Source organism: Calonectris borealis, chromosome 12 (assembly GCF_964195595.1).
Source record: "Calonectris borealis chromosome 12, bCalBor7.hap1.2, whole genome shotgun sequence".
NCBI lineage: Eukaryota > Metazoa > Chordata > Aves > Procellariiformes > Procellariidae > Calonectris > Calonectris borealis.
In genome coordinates, this window is record NC_134323.1 from 23,280,902 (window position 1) to 23,300,469 (window position 19,568).

General features: G+C 48.8%; 1 protein-coding gene across 2 annotated transcripts in view; it reads left to right on the top strand.

Annotated features, from left to right (window-relative positions):
- The window catches only part of ZFHX3 (zinc finger homeobox 3), a 174,945-nt gene that overhangs the window by 130,890 nt on the left and 24,487 nt on the right, over nt 1-19,568 (top strand). Inside the window, exons 5-7 of one of the 2 annotated variants that reach the window (XM_075161724.1) lie at nt 5,100-5,207; nt 17,263-17,396; nt 17,622-17,822. In XM_075161724.1, coding sequence (XP_075017825.1) covers nt 5,100-5,207; nt 17,263-17,396; nt 17,622-17,822 — 443 coding nt within the window. The remainder of the gene's footprint in view (nt 1-5,099; nt 5,208-17,262; nt 17,397-17,621; nt 17,823-19,568) is intronic. The other variant, XM_075161725.1, reaches the window with a different exon arrangement.

The window sequence follows — 19,568 nt, forward strand, 5'->3', positions numbered from 1 at the left end:
CCTCGCCAGCCGGCAGCTCACGGGGAGCCAGCGTGGCGGTGCCGGCATGCGTGTCTGTGCATGTGCAGCCAAGCAGCTGACTGCACACAGGCCATTGCTGTCACCTCTCCTGCAGAAGTCAGTCAGGTCTCAATCCTGTCTTTCTATGGGCTTTTTTGGGTACTTACCCTGAAAAAGGGAGCATCAGGGATTTTTTTTGTTTCAAAGGAGAGACCCTGTGTACAATTAAAACTTGTTTCTGGTAAACCTCATTCCAGGAAAGATGAGCTTTTAACAAAAGGCTTTTGACAGCTGCAGGGTATTTCATTTTTTTAATGCCGAATGAAAAATCAATACATTTTTCTAGGTTATACATATTCAGAACAGGCTTGATATTTCCATTATAATGGAAAATGGGTGTCTGCACATCTCGCCTGTCAGAGCTGCACCACCGCATTTTCCAAGCCACTGCTAAATATTTCAAACCTGATTTGATTGTGGTTCATGACAGCTAATGTTTCTCAGCTCTTGAGCCTGCCGGAGGGTGGGGAGGCAAGCGCACGCTCGTTCTCTCCCATCCCTACATTTCCGCTACCCCTGAAATGCCCCTTATCCCTTTGGATAAGAGATCTGGGGTTGTTAAGGAAAATCCAGCTGAGAGAAGGAGAGGCCAGAGGTCTTGGGCTGTTCAAGCTGGCCTGGATCCAGGCGGGATTTGCTGACTTTTCCAACCTTCAAACTTTCTGGGTTTTGAGAGGGGCAGAAATGCGGCATTGTGGTCCTGTGCAACGGCGTGCAGGGATTCAAGCACATTTTCAGTGTGTAACTGAGTCAGAGATTCCCTGACATCTGCAGATGTCAGATACTCATGATTTTCGACTCTTCTCTCTCTCTTCCACCCCGCCCAGTGAATGTTTTAATTTTAAATTAAAAGGAAACGCCACTGTCTAAAATGATTTATTTATGAAGGAAGAAAAGACTCTTTGTAGGCTTTTGCATGGGGCAGATTTCATACAATGGAAGAGCAGGCTCCTTGGACTCCAGGTGCCCCGCAGTTACAGTTGGTATTGACCTGAACCCCGGCGGTTGGAAAATTCCTTTAAGAAAATTTATTAATAAAGCATCATGGCCTCGTGGATGGCACTCCAGCACAGAGACCCATGGGCAGGTTGTGTTGTTTGTATTTCAATGGCACATGATCCCCTCCATGCAAATCCCACAGCAACAGCTCTTGCACCTGCCCTGGCGAGCTCCCCGCAGAGCTCTCTACTTACCTTTCGTGAGCTCATACACCCTGTGTAGTTGGAGTTTCTGGAAACCAAAGGCACCAGTCTAGCCCCTACAACCTCTGCAATAGCATCTCTGGCCTTCCAGAGCTTCTTACTAAGGTTCCCTGGTTGGGAGTCAACCCCGTCGCCTCTTACAAAACATCCTCTATGGCAGATCTCCACACCTCTGGGCTCAGCGCCCCAGCCATGCTCTCTGAAAGTCCTGGTCCGAGTCCTTGGCCTGCAGAGACTCCCAGTATACTGCTGAAATACCGCACGGACTCCTCACCCTCCGGATACCAGCCCCGATTGAGACAGTTCTTGGGATGTACATTTTTAAGCTGAGTACCTTTTTAACTACAAAACGACTGGTGGAGTTTTTATCAATCTCCTTAAGGAAAATACAGTCAAGCCGTTAGGTGAATGAGTCCTAACGCACAGTGTGTACAGCCTCAAGGAGGTATGGTCAAACAGTAACAAAAGGGTCATGGTGGTTTGGAAATACATTCCCTACATCTTGCTGACGGCCTCGTTCAGCCTTTGGGAGCTGGTCTTCACACTCAGCTGCAGGACTGTCCTGTGGGGCTCTTCGGACGTTAAGTAAAAGGCAGTGGTCAGCTGTGCTCGAAAGCAGCATGAGAACAATGTGACACCAGGATTTGCAGACAATTAAAATGGAAGCTGAAAAGCTCCTTGTTGTGTGTGCAGCGCATTGAGGAGAAAAGCAGACCTTTCCCTACCAGATGTGATGGTGGCCTTGTCCTCTCAGAACGATGCCCCAAAGAAATGCAGGATGGGTGCCATTTGCACATGCATTTGCTACCCAGACCTGCCATCTCGCCTCGGAGCTGCCCCTGCGACTCAGCAGCTGCAGAGCTGTCATCAGAGAGCGTAGGTGCAAATCTTTCGGGAACAGGAGCTCTGCTGCATTTCATTTTCAGAGTTGGAGGAGCTCATTGTTAGAAGCTGGGTCAGATCTTGTGCCCTGCGTGCAGGCTGTTGGAGGGTGGTTCTCAGTGGTTCAAAGCCCTCTGCAGTGCACATAGCCAGCTGAGGAGTGGTGTGGCTGAGGACGCTCTCCCGACTATCCCTGGGGTCAGCTTAAACACTGACGGCTGCGAGACAAGTTAGGCTGAGTGTAGTGAGCAGAGTTGCATCCAGCCTTCCAAAAAAGTCTGCTGGAAGAGGATCACGAGGCAGCCAGGAGTTAACACTTCCCCTTCCCGAGTCTCCGTGCCAGGTGGCTGCGTCCCCAGGGTCCGCAGGTGTGGGGAGCTCCCAGGGTGTGCCGGGGAGAGGAGCAGGGGGATTGTCCTCGGCAAAGGCCCTGGGAGTGAGGAGCCAAGTAAGGACGGTATCAGGAGCTTTCCCAGCTGATTTGCAGCCTCCTTGGGCAAATGCATCTTGTACTCTGCTCCCTTCCCATCCCGCTTTAAAAAACACTCCTCAGAAACGATCAGCTCAGACCAGAGGGGGGAGGAGAAGGATTTGAAGCATGCATATGCTTTTTGCAGCGCGCCTGCCCAGCGCAGAGGCGTTTGAGCCAAGGAGACAGACCTTGTCCTCAGAGAGAAGCCGTTTCCAGGGCCGGGGCTCGGTGGATGCTGGGGGCAAGGGTCTGCCGGGGGCTCAGCCGGGCTGGCGGTGGGACGGGCTGCGCCTGTGAGCGCGAGGGGCTGCAAGCCCAGCGGGGCAGGAGGATTTGCCATTTGTAGCCTTGTTTTTTAATCATTTTCTACTGTTATTGGTATTCATAGCTCACATTTTTCCGGTTACAGTCAGCCTGGGCTTTCATCCATTTTAGAGAGCTATTTTTTCCCTTGTTGATGATGATGATGGTATAAAGACAGATGGTGTAACTGCTTATGAATGTCCTATTTTATTCCCCTCGAACCAGACAGTGCACTTGAAGACGTGTATTATTTCCACATGCTCAGGTTAGAGCCCAGACAGCGTCTGAACCCGGCAGCCGGCTCGCCCTTCCTCTTCCTCCCATGCCGATGCTGACACCTCCGGGTCGCAGCCGGGAGTGCCGCCGCGCCGGGCGCCCTTTGTTGTTCGGCCAGGCCGGGCTGGGGGGCCGGGGGGCGGCGGTGGGGGCCGGCTCCCCGCCGCCTCTGCCGGCGCAGGGGCCAGGGAGCCGGCAGGGCACGCTGGGTGTCCAGAGGGAGGTTAAAATGAGGGTCCGAACAAAATAATGGAAACCCCTTAATGTAGGTTTTTAATAAAACGGGCTAAAGTCTGCTAGCTGTCTCGCCCTGCACGGCCGCATTTTGAAGGCAGCAAGGTGCTGGGGGCGGGGGTGGTTTTTTCCCCAGGGTGGGAAAAATTTTGGAATTTTAATTCCTGAAACGCGAATCCAGCTGCTGAGTTCACGACTCTTCTCTCCAGCAAACTTGAGCACTCATCTTGCAAGGCAGACTGCTCATCTCACCCCTGCATCAGTGATTTGTGTCTTCCCACGTGTTAGGTGCCTTTGCCTAGCGATGCCACCCATCACACCTCCTACTCTGGGGTCCTGTTTTCCCGGGCGAAGACCACTGGGATCCTTGCAGCTCTCAAGAGCTTCCAGCTTTTAAAGGAGTGAAAGAGGGGTAGAGTGTAAATCACAGTGCTTCTACTTAATATCAGTGCTAATCTCTGGATGCTTTTAGAAGTTCCTTCCTGATTTAAGTTGTCACATTCTCAAAGGGCACTGCTGAGTATCTGCGATCTCCTAATATATATTTTTAATCCTGATTTCTAGCCCTGTCTTTGTTAGGGGGAGGATGGGGGGTGGTGCTTTAACTGGTTAGGTAGTTCAGATAAAACCTCAGGATAGCCTAGGATTTACCGTGACCATATAATGCAAGTTAAAATTATGAACTATCCTGCGTAAAACAGGATATAATGGCTTAAAAGTACCCTTTCTTCCCAGTCGTGATGTAGCCCCCGTCAATTACACGGTAACTGTCGAGCTGCACGCACTACATATAAATACCCAAGATATTAGATGATGATGTAGCTGTTATACCCTGGTGTAAGAGGTCTGGCAGCTGCAGCTATCTCGCTGCCAGTATCCACCTGACGAGGGTGCCTCTGCATGGAGCTGCACCACGTCATGTCAACACGCTCCGTGCCGCTGGCCTTGGCACACTGGTGTTTTGATTAACAGGTGGGGCAGTGGCACTTTGTGTTTTGTTCTGAGCTTTCAGCGCTTCACTTCACTGAGTATTTTTTCTCCTTCATGCTTTTGCACGTGATGATATGTACTGCCTGTGTGCTCAAACTCTTCCTGTGACCGGGATGAAAGTAAGACCCCCAGCGGCTTCCTCCCGTGCCTTGTGTCAGGGCCACGTCCGCAGAAGACAGTGCTGCTCCTTGCTTTGTCTGAGCAGAATTGAGTGGTGGTGTTTCTGCGGTGAACTTGGGGGTCTCGGTGACCAGGGTCAGTAATATGCAGTGCCATTCAGTCCAAAGAGTTTGAGATGGGGATGAGGAGGAAGGCTGAGGCTGAAGATGCTGGAGGCTCTGGTCAGTCCCTGACTCTTCTCTAATCAATGGCGTGGTTGGGTAGAACCTTCTCATACCAGGCAAATGTTTTACTGTACATTACACTACAGGGGATCTCAGTAGCTGTAAGTGGTAGAAGTGGGCAAGATTCTTCATTTCATCTTCACCTCTTTCTTTTTTCCTCTGTAGTTTCCTTATTGGCCAGCTAGCAGGTAGTGGGGAGAATGCTGGGTGACATTGATACCTGTCACTCAACACTTGTGCTTCAGCGTTGGCTGTTGCTCTTGCTCGATGGCAGTTACTTGCTCTTCTGTTTTGACTTCCATTTTTATGTTACACTTTCTGCTTTTCTTGTTTCAGAAGAATCCATTGAAGATGTGGAAGGGTCCAATGAAACAGCCGGTGATGCTGAAGAGCCTGCCAAGGAGCAAGAGAGTGGAGGGGACAAGGACCAGAGTAAATGGACAGGTGGGTTTAGGTCCCTCTTTTTCTTTAAATCCAAGAGAGGAAAGAGGGAAGTTGCAGAGCAGCAGTCTACAAAACTCTTCCCTTAAATGATGTGCCACACAGCACTGTCAGCATGACATGAGTGTCGTCCTCTGTGAAGTCTTTGGGTGTAGCTTCATGACACACTCGCGTAGTTTGAGCCGTGGTCGGTCATGCGTTCCCCCTCCCAGCCCCAGGCTCACGCTGGGGCAGTGGGTCGGAGCTCCCCTGTGCTCAGTGGTGCTGGATCTGACCTGGGCAGTGGGAATTGGCAGCTGAGAGGGGAGGAGGGAGAAGGGGACTGCCCCTGCTGGCAGCAGCCAGCACTTAGGGTGGATTAAGCGTATCATGAAACGACCCTGCGCTGTTAAGACTTGAGAGACTGTTAGCCTGCTTTTTCATCACGGTCCTGGCTCTAGTAGCAAGATTTTGATACAGAAGGGCAGAGCAGAGAGGCAGACCCTGTGCTTGTGCTCTGTTAACTGCTCGCTTTCGGCTGGAGCCATGACATCCTGAAATGGAAACTGCAGATGCACAGCAATACTTACATTGTTGCAGCGGAATCTGAAAGATTTCTCTATGCAAAATCCTTAGATGGGTTAATTATGAAGGTATTGGGTTACTCTGTCTTTCCCAGAAGGTGGTTGCTATCTTACAGAGGTGAGTGGGAGGAATCTCTTAAATATTCCTTGCCTTTGAGCAGAAAGCAGCTGTAAGATTGTCCTCCTCTGGAGAGGGCCGTTCCCCTTCTCAGCTGGCACTTGCTGACCGCTTCAGCATAGGTGTGGAAACAGAGGCACTGGAGGCGGTACTCATTTTCCTTGACCCAGGACAGAGCAGTTCTGACTCCCCGTTTCTGTTTCTGCACGGTAGCCCAGTCAGTTTGCAGACTTATGGTTGCTTGATATGATGTCTCTCTCAGTCTGCACAGAGACCCTTCTTCCAGGCAGCCTTCTCCTGCCATGGTTGTGGTTGCCTCTTAGTGAGCCACAGCCGAAGAGATATTTCAGCTTACACAGTCTTGAAAAGAATGAAATGTGGTCTTTCACCTCAATACAGTTTTAATCTCAACCATTGGAAGATGTGTCCAAACTGGTGAAGAAAGCAAGCTGTGCTGTAATGCTTGTTGAAGCTCATGTTCTCAGTCTAGACTGCACTCGCTGAGGTTGCTCTGTCTGTCGTTCCCCATCACAGACCCATTCTTCAACCCAGAGATGCAGATTTTCCTTGGCTGTAAGTGATTTTTAATCTCTTGTTGTATGGTATTGTGTGATCCTAAGCAAAAGCACACTTCATGAAGTGTCACAGAAAGATGCAAGTATTGTATACTTACTAAATCTCTCAAATGGTAAGTAGGTCCCTTTGTCCAAACCTGAAGCACTTACAAAAGCTCATCTATATGAAAAGATTATTTTTCTATGTTAAAACATGTAAGGAAAAATGAAGAAGCTACTTTTTAAACCCTTTACTATCCAGAAACTCTAAATTTGGGTGGCTTTATTTCTTCATCCTGCCAGTGAAATTGCTAACCCATTTTTGGTGTTTGTCAGTCAAACAGCAGATAAGAAATGGACAGCTTTGTTGAGTCTTCAAAGGAAAACACACCAGTACAAACTATGTACATAAGCCCACAGAGCTCTGGACAAGCCTTGTCCAGAGCTGCTGCAAGGCTGAAGAGTACAGTCTCAGCAAGATGTATGCACGTCCGGTTGTTGAATTCAGGTCCTGCTTTCAAACATGTAACAACATTACCCCTGAATTTTAAAGCAAAAAAAATGTTATGTGCTGTTCATGTACAATGGATATACAGAACACCTCGGTCTTGTATTGTTTCTGCTTTCAAGCTCCCTTGAGGAACGTGGCTGTGTTGCCATGTCCTTCTGGACTCAGACATGGAAAGGAATGGAAACTAGGTGAGATCGTTCATGACAACCACGGAAGAGCAGTGTCCGCATGTACAGGAATATCAAAACGTTGCGGTACAAATTGAGGTGTAACCAGGGAGGGAAACGGGCAGTATCAAGGAAGCACTCACTTGCTGTAAGAGAAGACTGCAGGAAAAGAGCTGGTCTGCAGCTCAGCCCAGTGGGAAGGCTATCAACCACGATGTCAAGAAAGCTGAAGAGCATAAAGCCTTCTTTGCATTCATCTTCACTAAACAAATCGACTGCGTGAGAGACCAGAGCAGCCCGTGTCAGCGGCGCTGTGGGGAGAGCTCGTCCTCCAATGTGAAGGAACAGGCTGCAAAGTACTTAGTTAAGCTAAATGCTGTCACATCCGTGACCTGCTGCTTCATACCTGGGTGTTTTGAGAAAGTGACTGAAGCATCCTCAGACCTGTCAGCTGCTATCTCTTGTGAATTTACAGAAAACGGGGGAGGTACCGCGAGGGGACAGACATGGTGCTTATCTTTGACTAAAGGAGTAGCTGGGGAACCGCACACCTGCCAGCTCCGTTTGCCCCAGATTTTCCTGGGAATTGACCAAACAACTGTTTGTAAGTACTGACGGGAAGATAATGAGATGAGTAACAGTCAACACAGATTTGTCAAGAACAAATCATGTCAACATGACCCAATTTCCTTCTGTGTGAAGAAGGTCTTGTTTGCAGTCAGTAGCTCGTACCTTCTCCTTAGAGAAGACGCTGCTTTTCAGGACAGTCTCAAAATGAAGCTCAAGCATTATAGTGTAGGTGAAAATATTATGGAATGGGTGCATTTCTGCAGTGCTGGAAAGCTTCTGCTGGAAGACTGTGTCCATTTCTGAGCTTGGAGTATCAAGAAAGTTGAGGAGCAATTTCAGAAAGCCCAAACAGCACGAACAACCCAGAGGAGAGCATGGTCTGCATAGTGTCAGCTGGGAGGAGAAAATGGAATGAACAGACTTACTTGACCCAAAAAGAGAAGACCAAAGGGGAGGACAAGATAAGTCTTATTGTGCATAAAATGCTTCTAAAAGGAAGGAAATAATTGTTCTTCGTGTTCAGGATTTAGACAACAAGAAGTAATGGGCTTAAATTGAAGGGAGAAAGATTGAGGTTAGATAATAAATTTTAAAAAATTTCTTCTGGTACAGCTTGTAAAGCACTGGAGTGGATTTTCCGGGAAGGTTCCTCAGAGGTCTTTCAAGAAGGTTAGATGAGCTGCTGTCAGGAATGAAGTTGGCACAGTTTATCCTGCTTTGGATGGACCGGCTGACCTTTGGAGGTGCCTCTGAGCCCTGCAATTCTGTGAAAGTGGGAGATAGGTGAGAAAGAAGTGCAGGCTCAAAGCCAATAAACAGTGTGTTGAAGTGGAGGTTGATAGACCTGTTTTCTGTTCATCATGCTGCAATTTGATCATTACGTTCCTTAGCAATTTACTCACCTTTTGTACCTCAGTTTCTTAACTGGGCACTGGGTGATTATTTCTTCCACTTTCTTAAAAATTTGTGAGATCTCTAACGAAATGTCAAGTACGTCTGCCCAGCTCCCTCTGCTGTGGTGAGTCAGGGTTGTTCGACTGCTCTACGGTACATGCGTCCGCATGTGGCAGGCTGCACCGGTGATGGTGTTAGCACTGAAAGGAAAAACCTCTCTGCTTTCATTGTAAATTTATCAAAATGTCACAGCTGCAAAGTAAATTTATTGATTTGGTTTCTGTATTTATTTTAAAACGGAATAATCTTAAGCAGAAACGTTTTTTTAGGTAATACTTTCCATTAAAATATACATGTGGAAAACTCCATCCCAAATAAGGATTCGTTTTACCTTGATTTTCTCATACATCTTTGTGGCTCCTACAAGATTTCTGGAAGGCGGCAGTGCTGTCTGCTTTCAGCAGTGCTCGCACTGCCTCTGTTCCCCTCCACTCCTAACAGGCAGCCGTGCTTCACTGGCACTTACACTGTTGTGTGACTCCTGAAACACTGCGTGGAGAGAAGAGGGCTGATGTTCCCCGTTTCTAGATGGGACATGTTTGCTTTCTCTTTTTCCTCTCTCTCCAGCAGCGGGATTAAGCAACTCCCAAGCGCCGTTCGGTGCAGCCCCCTCGCACCAGAGCCGCCTCTGCCCTGCCTGCTTCCCTCTTTCTGCTCCAGAGCCGTTCACCTCCATGCTGGAGAAGGGAGATGCTCTTTGGCTGATGGCTGAGCTTTAGAAATTATCTCATCATGACTAACGTGAGATTTATCACAAGCAAACCTGCAAGGAGGAAAGAAATCATAGCTATTCCCGACTCCATTTTTAAGGCAGGCTGTAAATGATTAATATTCAACAGATTGGTGTCAAGGTAAAGCCTGAATCCGGACCAGGGCAGATCAGTACGAGACTTTTGAGATTTGGGGTGGGGCTTATATGTATTTTCTGACTAGAGAGAAGCACTTCATCTGCAGTGACCCGGCTATGAAAGAGACTTTCTTAATGCACTGTCAGTTGTATAGATATAGAATATCAGGGTTTTTTCCACAAAAACAAGAAACAAAGTCTACTTAAAATATAGATTGAAATGAAATATTTCTAGAGGACTAGCCTGAAGGGCTTTTATTTTTTTTAATGATTTTTTTTTTTAATCCATGATGCTCACCTAACACAGAGCAATTAGTGCAATGGAGCATCCCTGATTCGAATCTGTGGTAGATTGCTATTAAAGGAGGTATTAATGGGCTGCCGAGAGCTGGGAAATTGTTGCAGAAAAGTGTGTTTATGGAGTATGGTGCTGGCAGGCATGATTTCAATCGGATTTGACATGTTTAACATAAATGTATACAGCACAGCTCCTGCAGTTTATGAATAATTCCTACAGGCCCACTGCCTTTCTAATTACTGAAATTGAAAAAAACAGGTCAGGCACATCCTGACGGAAATCTATTACTGCCCCTCCCCCCGCTGCTGCTTTTTTCTGGTTTTTTCATATATGGCGTTTATTGAGCACTTAATGGCTGGGATATTCTGTGGACCAGAGTAAAGACGAGGACGAGAGTGGGCTGGGAGGAAGGGGACAGGGGACGCGATGGAGCAGCTCTCGACCCTGGCTTCTGTGTGAAGGAAACCTAGGAGAGGGGATGGGAAGGCTGGCTGTAATTGTGCTTTTTTCCTGAGGATTTACGAAGCACAAAAGGCTCCCGGGCGCCAGCTCAAGCCCAGGAAAACAGCCGGGCCGGGTGCCTCCACGCCGCAGCTCGCCGGGGAGGCTGGGCTCAGAGCGGGGCACGCGCCTGGCTCCCAGGCAGCGTCCGCAGGTGCTGGGGGCGAAGGGGAGCCGATGGCCCAGCGGTGGCTCTGGGAGGACCCCGAGGGCCCATCGGCACTTCCCCAGGCAGGCCGTGGGATCCTCCCCAGGCACTGCCCGCTGGCTGGAGCCGGCCGGCCACGGGCGCTGTTCCGAGCCACAGCCCCGGAGCATCCCGGGTCGCCTTGTGCCCAGAGTCCTGGCCCTCTCCGGTCTGGTGGGATTGTTGAGCCCAGCCACATGCACAGCGTCATTGATTCTTCCTCACGATCAGCTTGGTCGTTTTTATGACTCTTTTTTGAACTTTCTTTTTCTGTTTATACCTAGCGAAGTATGGCTACTTAAAAAATAAAGAGCAGCAAAATTACTGATCTGGCCCAAGTGGAACAATTGTTGACTTCTGGCTGGGAGAAATGGCCCTGCACGCCCCCAAACCGGAGCCGGCCCTCCCTGCCGGCACAGCTCCCTGCGGGCTCTTGGGTGCCTTTGCCAGTTGCTGATCTTGAAAGCACGTGTGTGTTCACCACAGTAAAACCCCGTTGCTCCCTCCCCAGCAGTGGTAAGACATACTAAAACCTGCCTGTGCAGCAGTCCCTGCTTTCTAGGACGTCCAGGAGCGCAGAGGGGCTGTCTCGGGGGCACTGCTGGGTGAACTGCTTTGCTGGTGTCCGAAGCTGCTGTGCTGCGGCGGAGCCCATCCGACGGCTGCTTTGCTGTTTTCAGGCCTGTTCTTTGGCGAGTGGGTCTATGCCGACATCTCTGCTATCTCCACTCTCCGTGTTTGCTCTTTCCTCACTGGTAGTTTCTGCTCACCAGGTAGCTGTGTGCTGCCTGGCAGTGGTGGTGATCCCTTCTTGCTGTTTTTAAGGAGTTAGCAGAATAACTGTTGTTTAGACCATCTCCCAAGCTCAACACATTGATATAATAAATTAGTTGATATGGACTCTCATGGTAGGTTAGTTGAAATATTTATTCAATTGAGTTGGACAGTAATATTCACACAGATTGATAGCTGGCTCAAAAACCATATGAAATAAGTAAATATAAAAGATTATTGCTTGTTTCCTTTCAGCGACTTTGTAATTTAAAAAAACTCAAGATTTCCCACAGTTCTAAAGGTATAATTGCTGGAAGCAAAAGTGCAGTGCTTTAGGGTACCACTTTGCAAAGGTGGGTCATGCTGGGCAGAAGATGGGATGATTTTCTACGTACCTTTCTACATGTCTTTCCTTCTGCCCAGCACAGGTCTCTGTTTAACTCAGAGGGGCAAAGAGGGAGCTGTCGCTCCCAGGACAGGGAAGCCGCCTGGCTTTGGTCCAGGCCTTTTCTTCAGGTACGTTTGCCGGAGCATTTTGCTGCTTGTGTGCCAAGGTCAGCGTGTGCTGCAGTAGCTGCCATGTATGTGTCTGTGAGCACCTGGACCCTCATCCCAGCGTGCCGGCACGGCAGGGCCGCTTGCGGCCGCATTGCTCCCTGACTCTCCTGCTCCCTGGGTCAGAGTCGGCTTCTCGTAACCTTTGGGACTGATCCGTAACTTTGTGCCATTGCTCCGGCATCTCTCGCCCACCCTGCGCGGGTCATTTTCTCTCCCCTGGCGCCTTCGCTCTTGGTTCACGGCGCAGCACGGCGATAGAGCACTGCGCAGGGAGCAGCACGGCTCCCGGCAGGTCCCAGGGTCTCCTCAGGAGCCGACGGCAGATGAGCTGACCTGCAGGGCCACGGGGAAGATCTGTGGTGCTCGTGATGGCAAGCAAAGCGCTGCATCCACGTGCCACTTGTGCTGCCTGGCGACATTTTCTGGGTGCTCTGTGTTTGTACAGAGCGTGGCAGAAAAGTCTGGTGGCGGCTGGGCTTCTGGGTACTGCAATATGAATATTTAATAGTAATTCAGTTGTTCATACTTACTGCAGACTGGAAGGTATGACACAGCATTAGAAAAACAAATTATTTGACCATTTTCAGGGCCACATTTCTGAAAGGCAGCAATAAAGGTCTGGGTACAAAAGTGCGCTTGCAAATCTCTGTGTATTTACTTCTGTCTATCACGCGATCACGTTATTTATCAAATACAGAGTTGAAAAAATACTGTAGAGCAACAGGCAATATAGAGGCCTGTTAGTGTGGCTACAACATCTTATTAGAACAAATGGTACCTTCAGGGAATAAGGAATGTAAACAGACGGTGTTTCAGAAAGAAACATCCAACCATATATTATTAAGACACGAGGCAACAGCGGGCAGCGCTGTAACAGTGTTGTACGCCCAGGTGCCCTTTTGGGGAGGCCTGCGCGGCGCTCTCACCGCGTCTGCATCGCCGCAGTCTCTTGGTGGAGTTACCTTCTGAGTTACTCTTGCTGTATTAATACAAGTTGTGTGTTTCTGCGGGATAGCAACTGTCTGCCAGAGAGGCTGAGACCGAAACTTTGTGCGCCGTTATTCTGGGCTCCTGAGCTGCTGTTCATGGAACTGCGCAGGTAGTTCTGGACCACAGGGCCTGGCCTTGCCCATCACCCGCGGCGAAGGCTGTGGGAGCATGGAAACAGATACAACAGTCTGCTCCAGTGGCAGGATTTTGGGAGGCAAACGGCAGCCGTTTTAAGGATGCTCCTCCGCGAGACCTGTGCAGGGGTGATGGCTGGTGTCGCGGGCATTTCCAGCCGCAGGCACGGCAGGCGGGTCGGTCTGGTCCAAGGGCTCGTGATGCTGAGTAATTGCTCCAAGAAAACGTCAGGGGAGGTTTGAGGAGGGAGGCACCACCAAATATGGAATTTTATTTTCCATCGGGCAATGAAAACACAGTTCCCTGGTCCCGCTGAAAACTTTTCCCAGGCCGGCTGCTGAACTTAGTAAGAAGGGATTTTTTTCAGTAGTCCGGGGGCAGGGAGGGTGTTCTTTTTTAAATCAATGGAGATAGCAGAAACCCCACTGTAAATTTCTAGGGCAAGTGGCAAGCTGGTTTACGGAATGCAGGGAGATGAGAACCGCTGGCTTACGGAAAGCAGCATGAATTAATAATCATTTAATTGGCTTCTCCATTATGTTGCTGGGTTGGGAGATGGAAGTTTAGATGAAGGGGCTGTCAGTGGTACTTTAGCTAAAAGAACCTGATGGCTGGGAGGCGGGGTGGTGACTCCCTTCCCACCAGGATGGAGAGCAGGCAGCTTTGGGGGCCCTTGCCAGTTTTGCCTCTGGACCTAGCATAGGAAAGGATCCCCGCTTCCAAGGAAGCGTCCCATCTCACCTCTGAAGTAACGCCTGGGAGGATTTCTCCTCCTCCTCTGAAAAGCAGAAGCTGCCAAGGAAGAGCGAGAAGACAAGTAGGTCTCCGAGAAGTGCCTTGGCGGGCCAGCACGCCTGCAGCAGCACCGTCCCGTTGCACTTGGCTTTCGGGTACATTTGTTGAGAAATGCAGATTTTTCTCTAAGGTCAGCAAATCTGTACTAAATCCATTTAAAGAGTCAAAATAATAAAAATACTAATTGATGCATAGTCGTACATTGTACTTTAAACCCAGATTCCTCTTTCTTTTCTGCAAGGCCTGTACTTCTAAAGCGTGGTCTTGGACGTGATTAGGGCGCAGGCGTTGTGCTCCACCTTCTCTGGTGCTGAGCTGCTGTTTGGGGCTGAGGCCCTTTTGACATTTTCGGCCGAGGACATTTTGTCCCGTCCGTTCTGTGCAGACGCGAAGGTCCCGTGCAGCTGCTGGAGAGCTCTGCAGGCAGGCACCGAGCTGCGTGTCCTCGTTTCTCCAGGCAGAAGAGAGTTCTTAATTCCTCTGATCTGTGATGTGGACTGAATGTGTCACTTCATGTGTTTGGCTGTTTATCAAGAATAAACTTTGGTTTCAGTGTTAAAATACCCGCTTGAGCTGTCAACTCAAAAAATAATACTTAGAACAAATATTCAGTGTGCGTTTTTCAGAACTCTGCAGCAAACCAGTTATTCTGGGGTCTGGACAATCATTAATAGTTCTGGTTTTGAAGGATTAAAGTTATGGATTGGATCAAGTGCATTTAATAAAATTGGGCACTTTGGAGATGGTAAGTAAAAGTAAATTTTAATTACCTTTTACTTTTCCCTAATTCTAAGCAGGCTGCTTCCCAGTAGAAAGGAATAAGAAAATACCCTGTCGTGACTCCAGAGGTTACAGCTAATGTTCAGCAACTATAGCGTGGTTGACAGTTGGGTTGCTGAATTTAGTCGCTGCATCTGAAAACATCACATTGGTGAACTGCTAGAAGCAGTGCACAGTGAAGTCAGTGGCAGAGGGTGAGGACTAACGGCTCCCTGAGCTCCTCGTGCCTCGCTGTGCTAGTGCAGATCCCACCGCCGGTGGGGACACCAAGGGGTTTTGTAAGTGTCCAGAGCTCACCTGGCTTTATTAATGCAATTCTGTAGGTATTTCATGGTTCTTACTCTGTTGCCAAAACTGAAAGCGTTGTCATCCTTTATTTGGAAAGGTGACCCATATACAAGAACAGAGGCTTCTCCAGTCATCCCTTTTCCTCCCTTGCGTCCCCTGCCCCTCTTGCAGACTGGCAGTGCCAGCACAGCTCGTGGCAGTGCTTGTCAGTAGTTTTGTGGAGCAGATGACACTCAAAGGTTTGAAGCGGCGGTTGACAGATAGAGCCTGGAGAGACCCTGCCTGGACCACGTAGGAGACACAATCACCATCTGGGGCAGAGAAGCCTAAGAAGTCGAGGCTGGCATTGTCGTCCCAGCCCGGTGCAGGACTGGAGCAGAGCTCGCATGGCTGTGTGGCTGTGCTGGCAGACCTGGAGTCTCCGGACGCTAGTCCCGCCGCCTGACTGCCTGATTGGGGCTGGCACTTCAGTGTCCGAGGTCACACCGAGGAGTGGACAACGTCAACAGCAATTAGCCTCCTTATCGGGGCCACTCACATCACACAAGGCTCGGGCAGGGCATTTTAAGGCAGGGTGGTCCTCTCCCCACCATAGTGCTGGCTCTCGGTGGTGGTCTTTGCCTCCCCAAACCCACCGCAAGGGACGGCTTTCCTCAGCAGAGGAGCAGCGCAGGCAGGTCCAGGGTGGTGCCGTGCTTCTCATGCTCCAAGCACATTTTATTAGTAGGAAGTAAGGGAGACCAGCTTTGGTCCTGTAGACATCTTTAATGACTTTCCAGCTCTGAACCCCAGGGGGAATCTCAGGTTCAGCCAACGGATCGACCTGAGAAGCAGCCCGTCTGTTCTGCGCAGGGGGCAGCCCTGACACCTCAGACTTGTTTTACACAAAGAAACTCTAGGTTTGGATGTTTTAATGGAGTTGGCAGCACAGTGGGGTCCTGTGGTTTTGGTTTCAGATACAGCCTGGACTTTACATCCGTGCATGGCGGCTGTGTAACCAGCCAGGGCTGAAATACCAGGCGTGTGGCAGGGCAGCACTACGGGGAAGGAAATCACCTCTAACCAGACTTTGGCATGGCCAAGTCTACCAGGAGAAATTTAGTAGCCCCAGAGCTCTTCTGATCCCTGCCTCCCTCTGGCCGTATTGTAATCTCTTTGCAATACCCGTTTTCCCTCTCCTGGAAGTTATTTTGCCTCTATTTAGCTGAACGCTTAGAGGTGGGGTCTGGCAGGGAATGCAGTTAGAAATGGAGATTGTATTTCATACTGTGATGTGGTACTTTTTGAAATACCGCTCATGTCAGTGAATGGAAGGATCTTGGAGAAGGAAGCTGTTTACCTGGATCTTACTCTGACAGCATCTTCTGAAACAAGGAGCGGATACTAGCGGGTTCACAAAGAGAATAAGAGACAAGGGGAAGAGTATGGGGGGACCGGTCTAAGAATGCTACAGTGCCTTGTTAATCGGCAGCCGATCCATCATATTAAATATCCAGCTGTCATATATTACCTTTCAAGTGAAAATGAATAACTCCCATTAAGGGCGAAATGGGTTTGAAGTCGATTCGAGACAGATTAAAGTACTGTTATGAATGTGTGTTCGGGGAGGAGGAGACGGGGGCTGTGTATAATATACTTGTCCTTACAGTTTTTAAATAATAGATGTCCCACAAATTTATGTACTGCAGGCTGCCAGGGTTCGGGGGAGGGGTAAAGGTCAGGGATGTGCTTCTCGGAGTGCCTCAACTTGCACAGTGTTTTGCTGTTGACTTCTGGGCTCGTTTGCCACCTTCTGTTTTGCTGAAATAAAATCATCTTTCCTCATCTTGTTACACCATAAGATTGTCCGGGTCCCGTCCCAGCACAAGGCTGTAGGCTGGGTCCTGCTGCTGGTCTGCCGTCATGATTTTGGTGGGACCGCTTGCTGGGAGTACCCTCAGATGCTCTTCCCTGAGGCGCATGGGCTGAGCTGGCCGGTGCCATCCTGGCAGCGTGCCGCTGCTTCCAGCACAGGGTGCAAGTCAGTTGGGTTGACGGCCACAGCTTCCAGCCGTCTCCAAGGCAAACGTATTCCAGAGTGTTCATATGCAAAACGTCCTAGGTGAGCCAGGAGTATGAGTTCTGCTTTGTCGAGTCAGTCCAACTGCTCGTGGAGATGAGACATTGGCCTTCACGTCTGGCCAAGCACTTGTGTGTCGGACATAAAGTCAGGACAAGACTCTCCTGCACCTAACAGGTTGTAAGCAACCCACAGAAATAACTATAAATGACACAGTTCCCTTACTACGGAAGATAATCAAGAATGAACTCTTTTTGGCCAGGCATGCCTTGTAGGATGTAAGTTAGTCCACAAACTCATCCTCCTCCAACGCCTTTCAAGAAATAGCAGCAGAGTAAGTGGAAGTACTGTCTTTGTCCAACCTAAGCCTCTTTAGGGATGTCCTGATATAAATCTCTTTTTGTTGCAGCGCCAGCCAGCCAGGCAGAGAAGGAGCTGACAGAGCCTCCAGCATCCTCTAAACGAATATCGTTTCCCAGCAGCTCTGAGTCGCCTCTCTCCTTTAAATGGTCAAAAACTTCAGAGGAGACCAAATCAGAGCAGGTAAGGAAGAAGAACCCAGATTTTTGTGCATCTAGAAGCAGGTGATTTGTTTCATATGTGCCAAAAGCAAAGAATAAAATAGGAGAAGGAGGATGAAAGGTGATAACTGGTGGTAGGAGAAGGCATCGAATTATTAAAGTCTAGCTGTAAGGAAAGAGGAGAGCAGCAGCTGTAAGGAAAGCAGCAGCTGTAACAATTGCATGATTCATTTGTCTTGCTCTGCAGATGTATCAGTGTCCATATTGCAAGTACAGTAACACAGATGTGAACCGACTGCGGGTGCACGCCATGACCCAGCACTCAGTGCAGCCCATGCTCCGCTGCCCACTCTGCCAGGACATGCTGAACAACAAGATCCATTTGCAGCTGCACCTCACCCATCTGCACAGTGTGTCACCTGACTGTGTCGAGAAACTCATCATGACGGTAAGTGGCTGCGTAGTCAAGCACATCTGCTGCCTTCCTAGCAAAGATGAAGAGTGAAGGGATGGCCTGACCTGCGCGGGCTAACTTTGCTGTAGTGGGCAGCTCCTTCATCTGTCAGGGCTCTGTCATTTAGGGTTTTCTCATCCCTGCATGTTTTGTCTGCAGAGACTATCTTGTCCGTGCTTGAGCACTGTGGAAACTGGCAATGTTGCAGTGTTGAGTAATTTCCCTGTGAAGAGATTAGAATAAATACGATTTCCTTTAACTACTGAGGTCATTGCATGGGATCGCATTTTGCACAGAAGCTTCTGGGAGATGCTGTAGCTGATGTGTGTGCTGTCCTGTTGCAGAGAGAACGTGCTCATGTGTTGATGAGCACTTCCCAAGAAGGACAGCCAGGGTGATTAAGGTAACATTACAGGAAATTAGATATCAGGTTTCTGCTTAAAATAGGATTTTAAGAACCAATAGAGTAACTTCCCTTGGCGGTCTCATCTCGTGGAGAGGAGACAGTTCTATTGTACTGCCCACGTTCTGTGCTTCGTTCACTTAATGAGGATCATTGTTGTGGTTGTATGAGATAAGTTGGATCTGTTACTTCTGTGAGGAGTCACTCCATCCAAAATTACAATGCTTTTGTTGTGCAACAATTCCCTTTTTTCAGGGTAACCTGAACAAGCAAGGGATATGGTGCTGTTGACCCAAGGGAGGTGGAACCTTATGGGACTGTTGAATACTAGAGCTACTGTTTCAAGTGCTGTTTTTAAGATGTTTTGAAATGCTTGGTTTTAAAATTTAAGCATAGGCAGTTAAAATTCTTTGAAGTAGGAAGTTAGCCACTGAAGTGTGGAGTGAAAGTTCGCCAGATAAAGTCAAGTGTCTTCACGTAGAGCTCAAAACTTGTAACAACTTCGCTTCTCAAGCTGTTTGTCAAACGACATTGTGCCTGTGTGGTGGCCATTGCAATATTGTGATGGGGAGCAGAAACTTCAGACGGCAGGCTGTGGTTCAGCACACACGCGTTTGCACCAGGCTCTTGTTCTGCCCTGCATCCTTGTTTTAGCACCTGTCATGGGAATCCTGCTCCAACACCATCTCCGAGGAATCAAAATTCGTCTAACTCTAGAGCTAGTGCTTGGTGAGAAGTAGTAAATTAGCAGCGCAGTGTTCAAGTTCTCCTTTGTGAGACCTGGGTTTGTGCTCTGGCTTGCTTTACCCCAGAGCCGCTGACCCAGAGTCTCTCTCTGCCGCTGGCTTACACGTCGTCATGTGTGCAGCTGCTGGACCTCTTCTGCGGGTCTTGTACCTAATGTCGTGGTGCAAAAATGCTCATAAAGGCTTACCCCACTCTCCAGCGCTTAGGCACTTGCTTCAGTAAATAACATTTTGAGTCCCAGCATGTTTCTTTCATGAATTCCCTTTTCAAAGGTTTCACATGAGTGCGCCTTTCCATTTGCTAGTGTCAGTTTAAGATACAGGTAGAATTAATAAGGCACGTTTTCAAAAACCCTTCTAAATTCACAAATGGGATGTATTATCAGATTTCTACACTGTTATTTCTTTGGTATAATCTTCAAGGCAAGGTTGTGTCTGCATTTAAGAACTTGTTGCCAAGTATATAAAATAAGTGTTTATTTTGATTCCTGTCGGTTCTTTCTCTGTGTGATTTTTTTTCTTGTACCCCATTTCTGCTTGTTTTTTCCCTTCTTTGCTGATTCCTGACAACGGAGGTGAATAATACCGTGT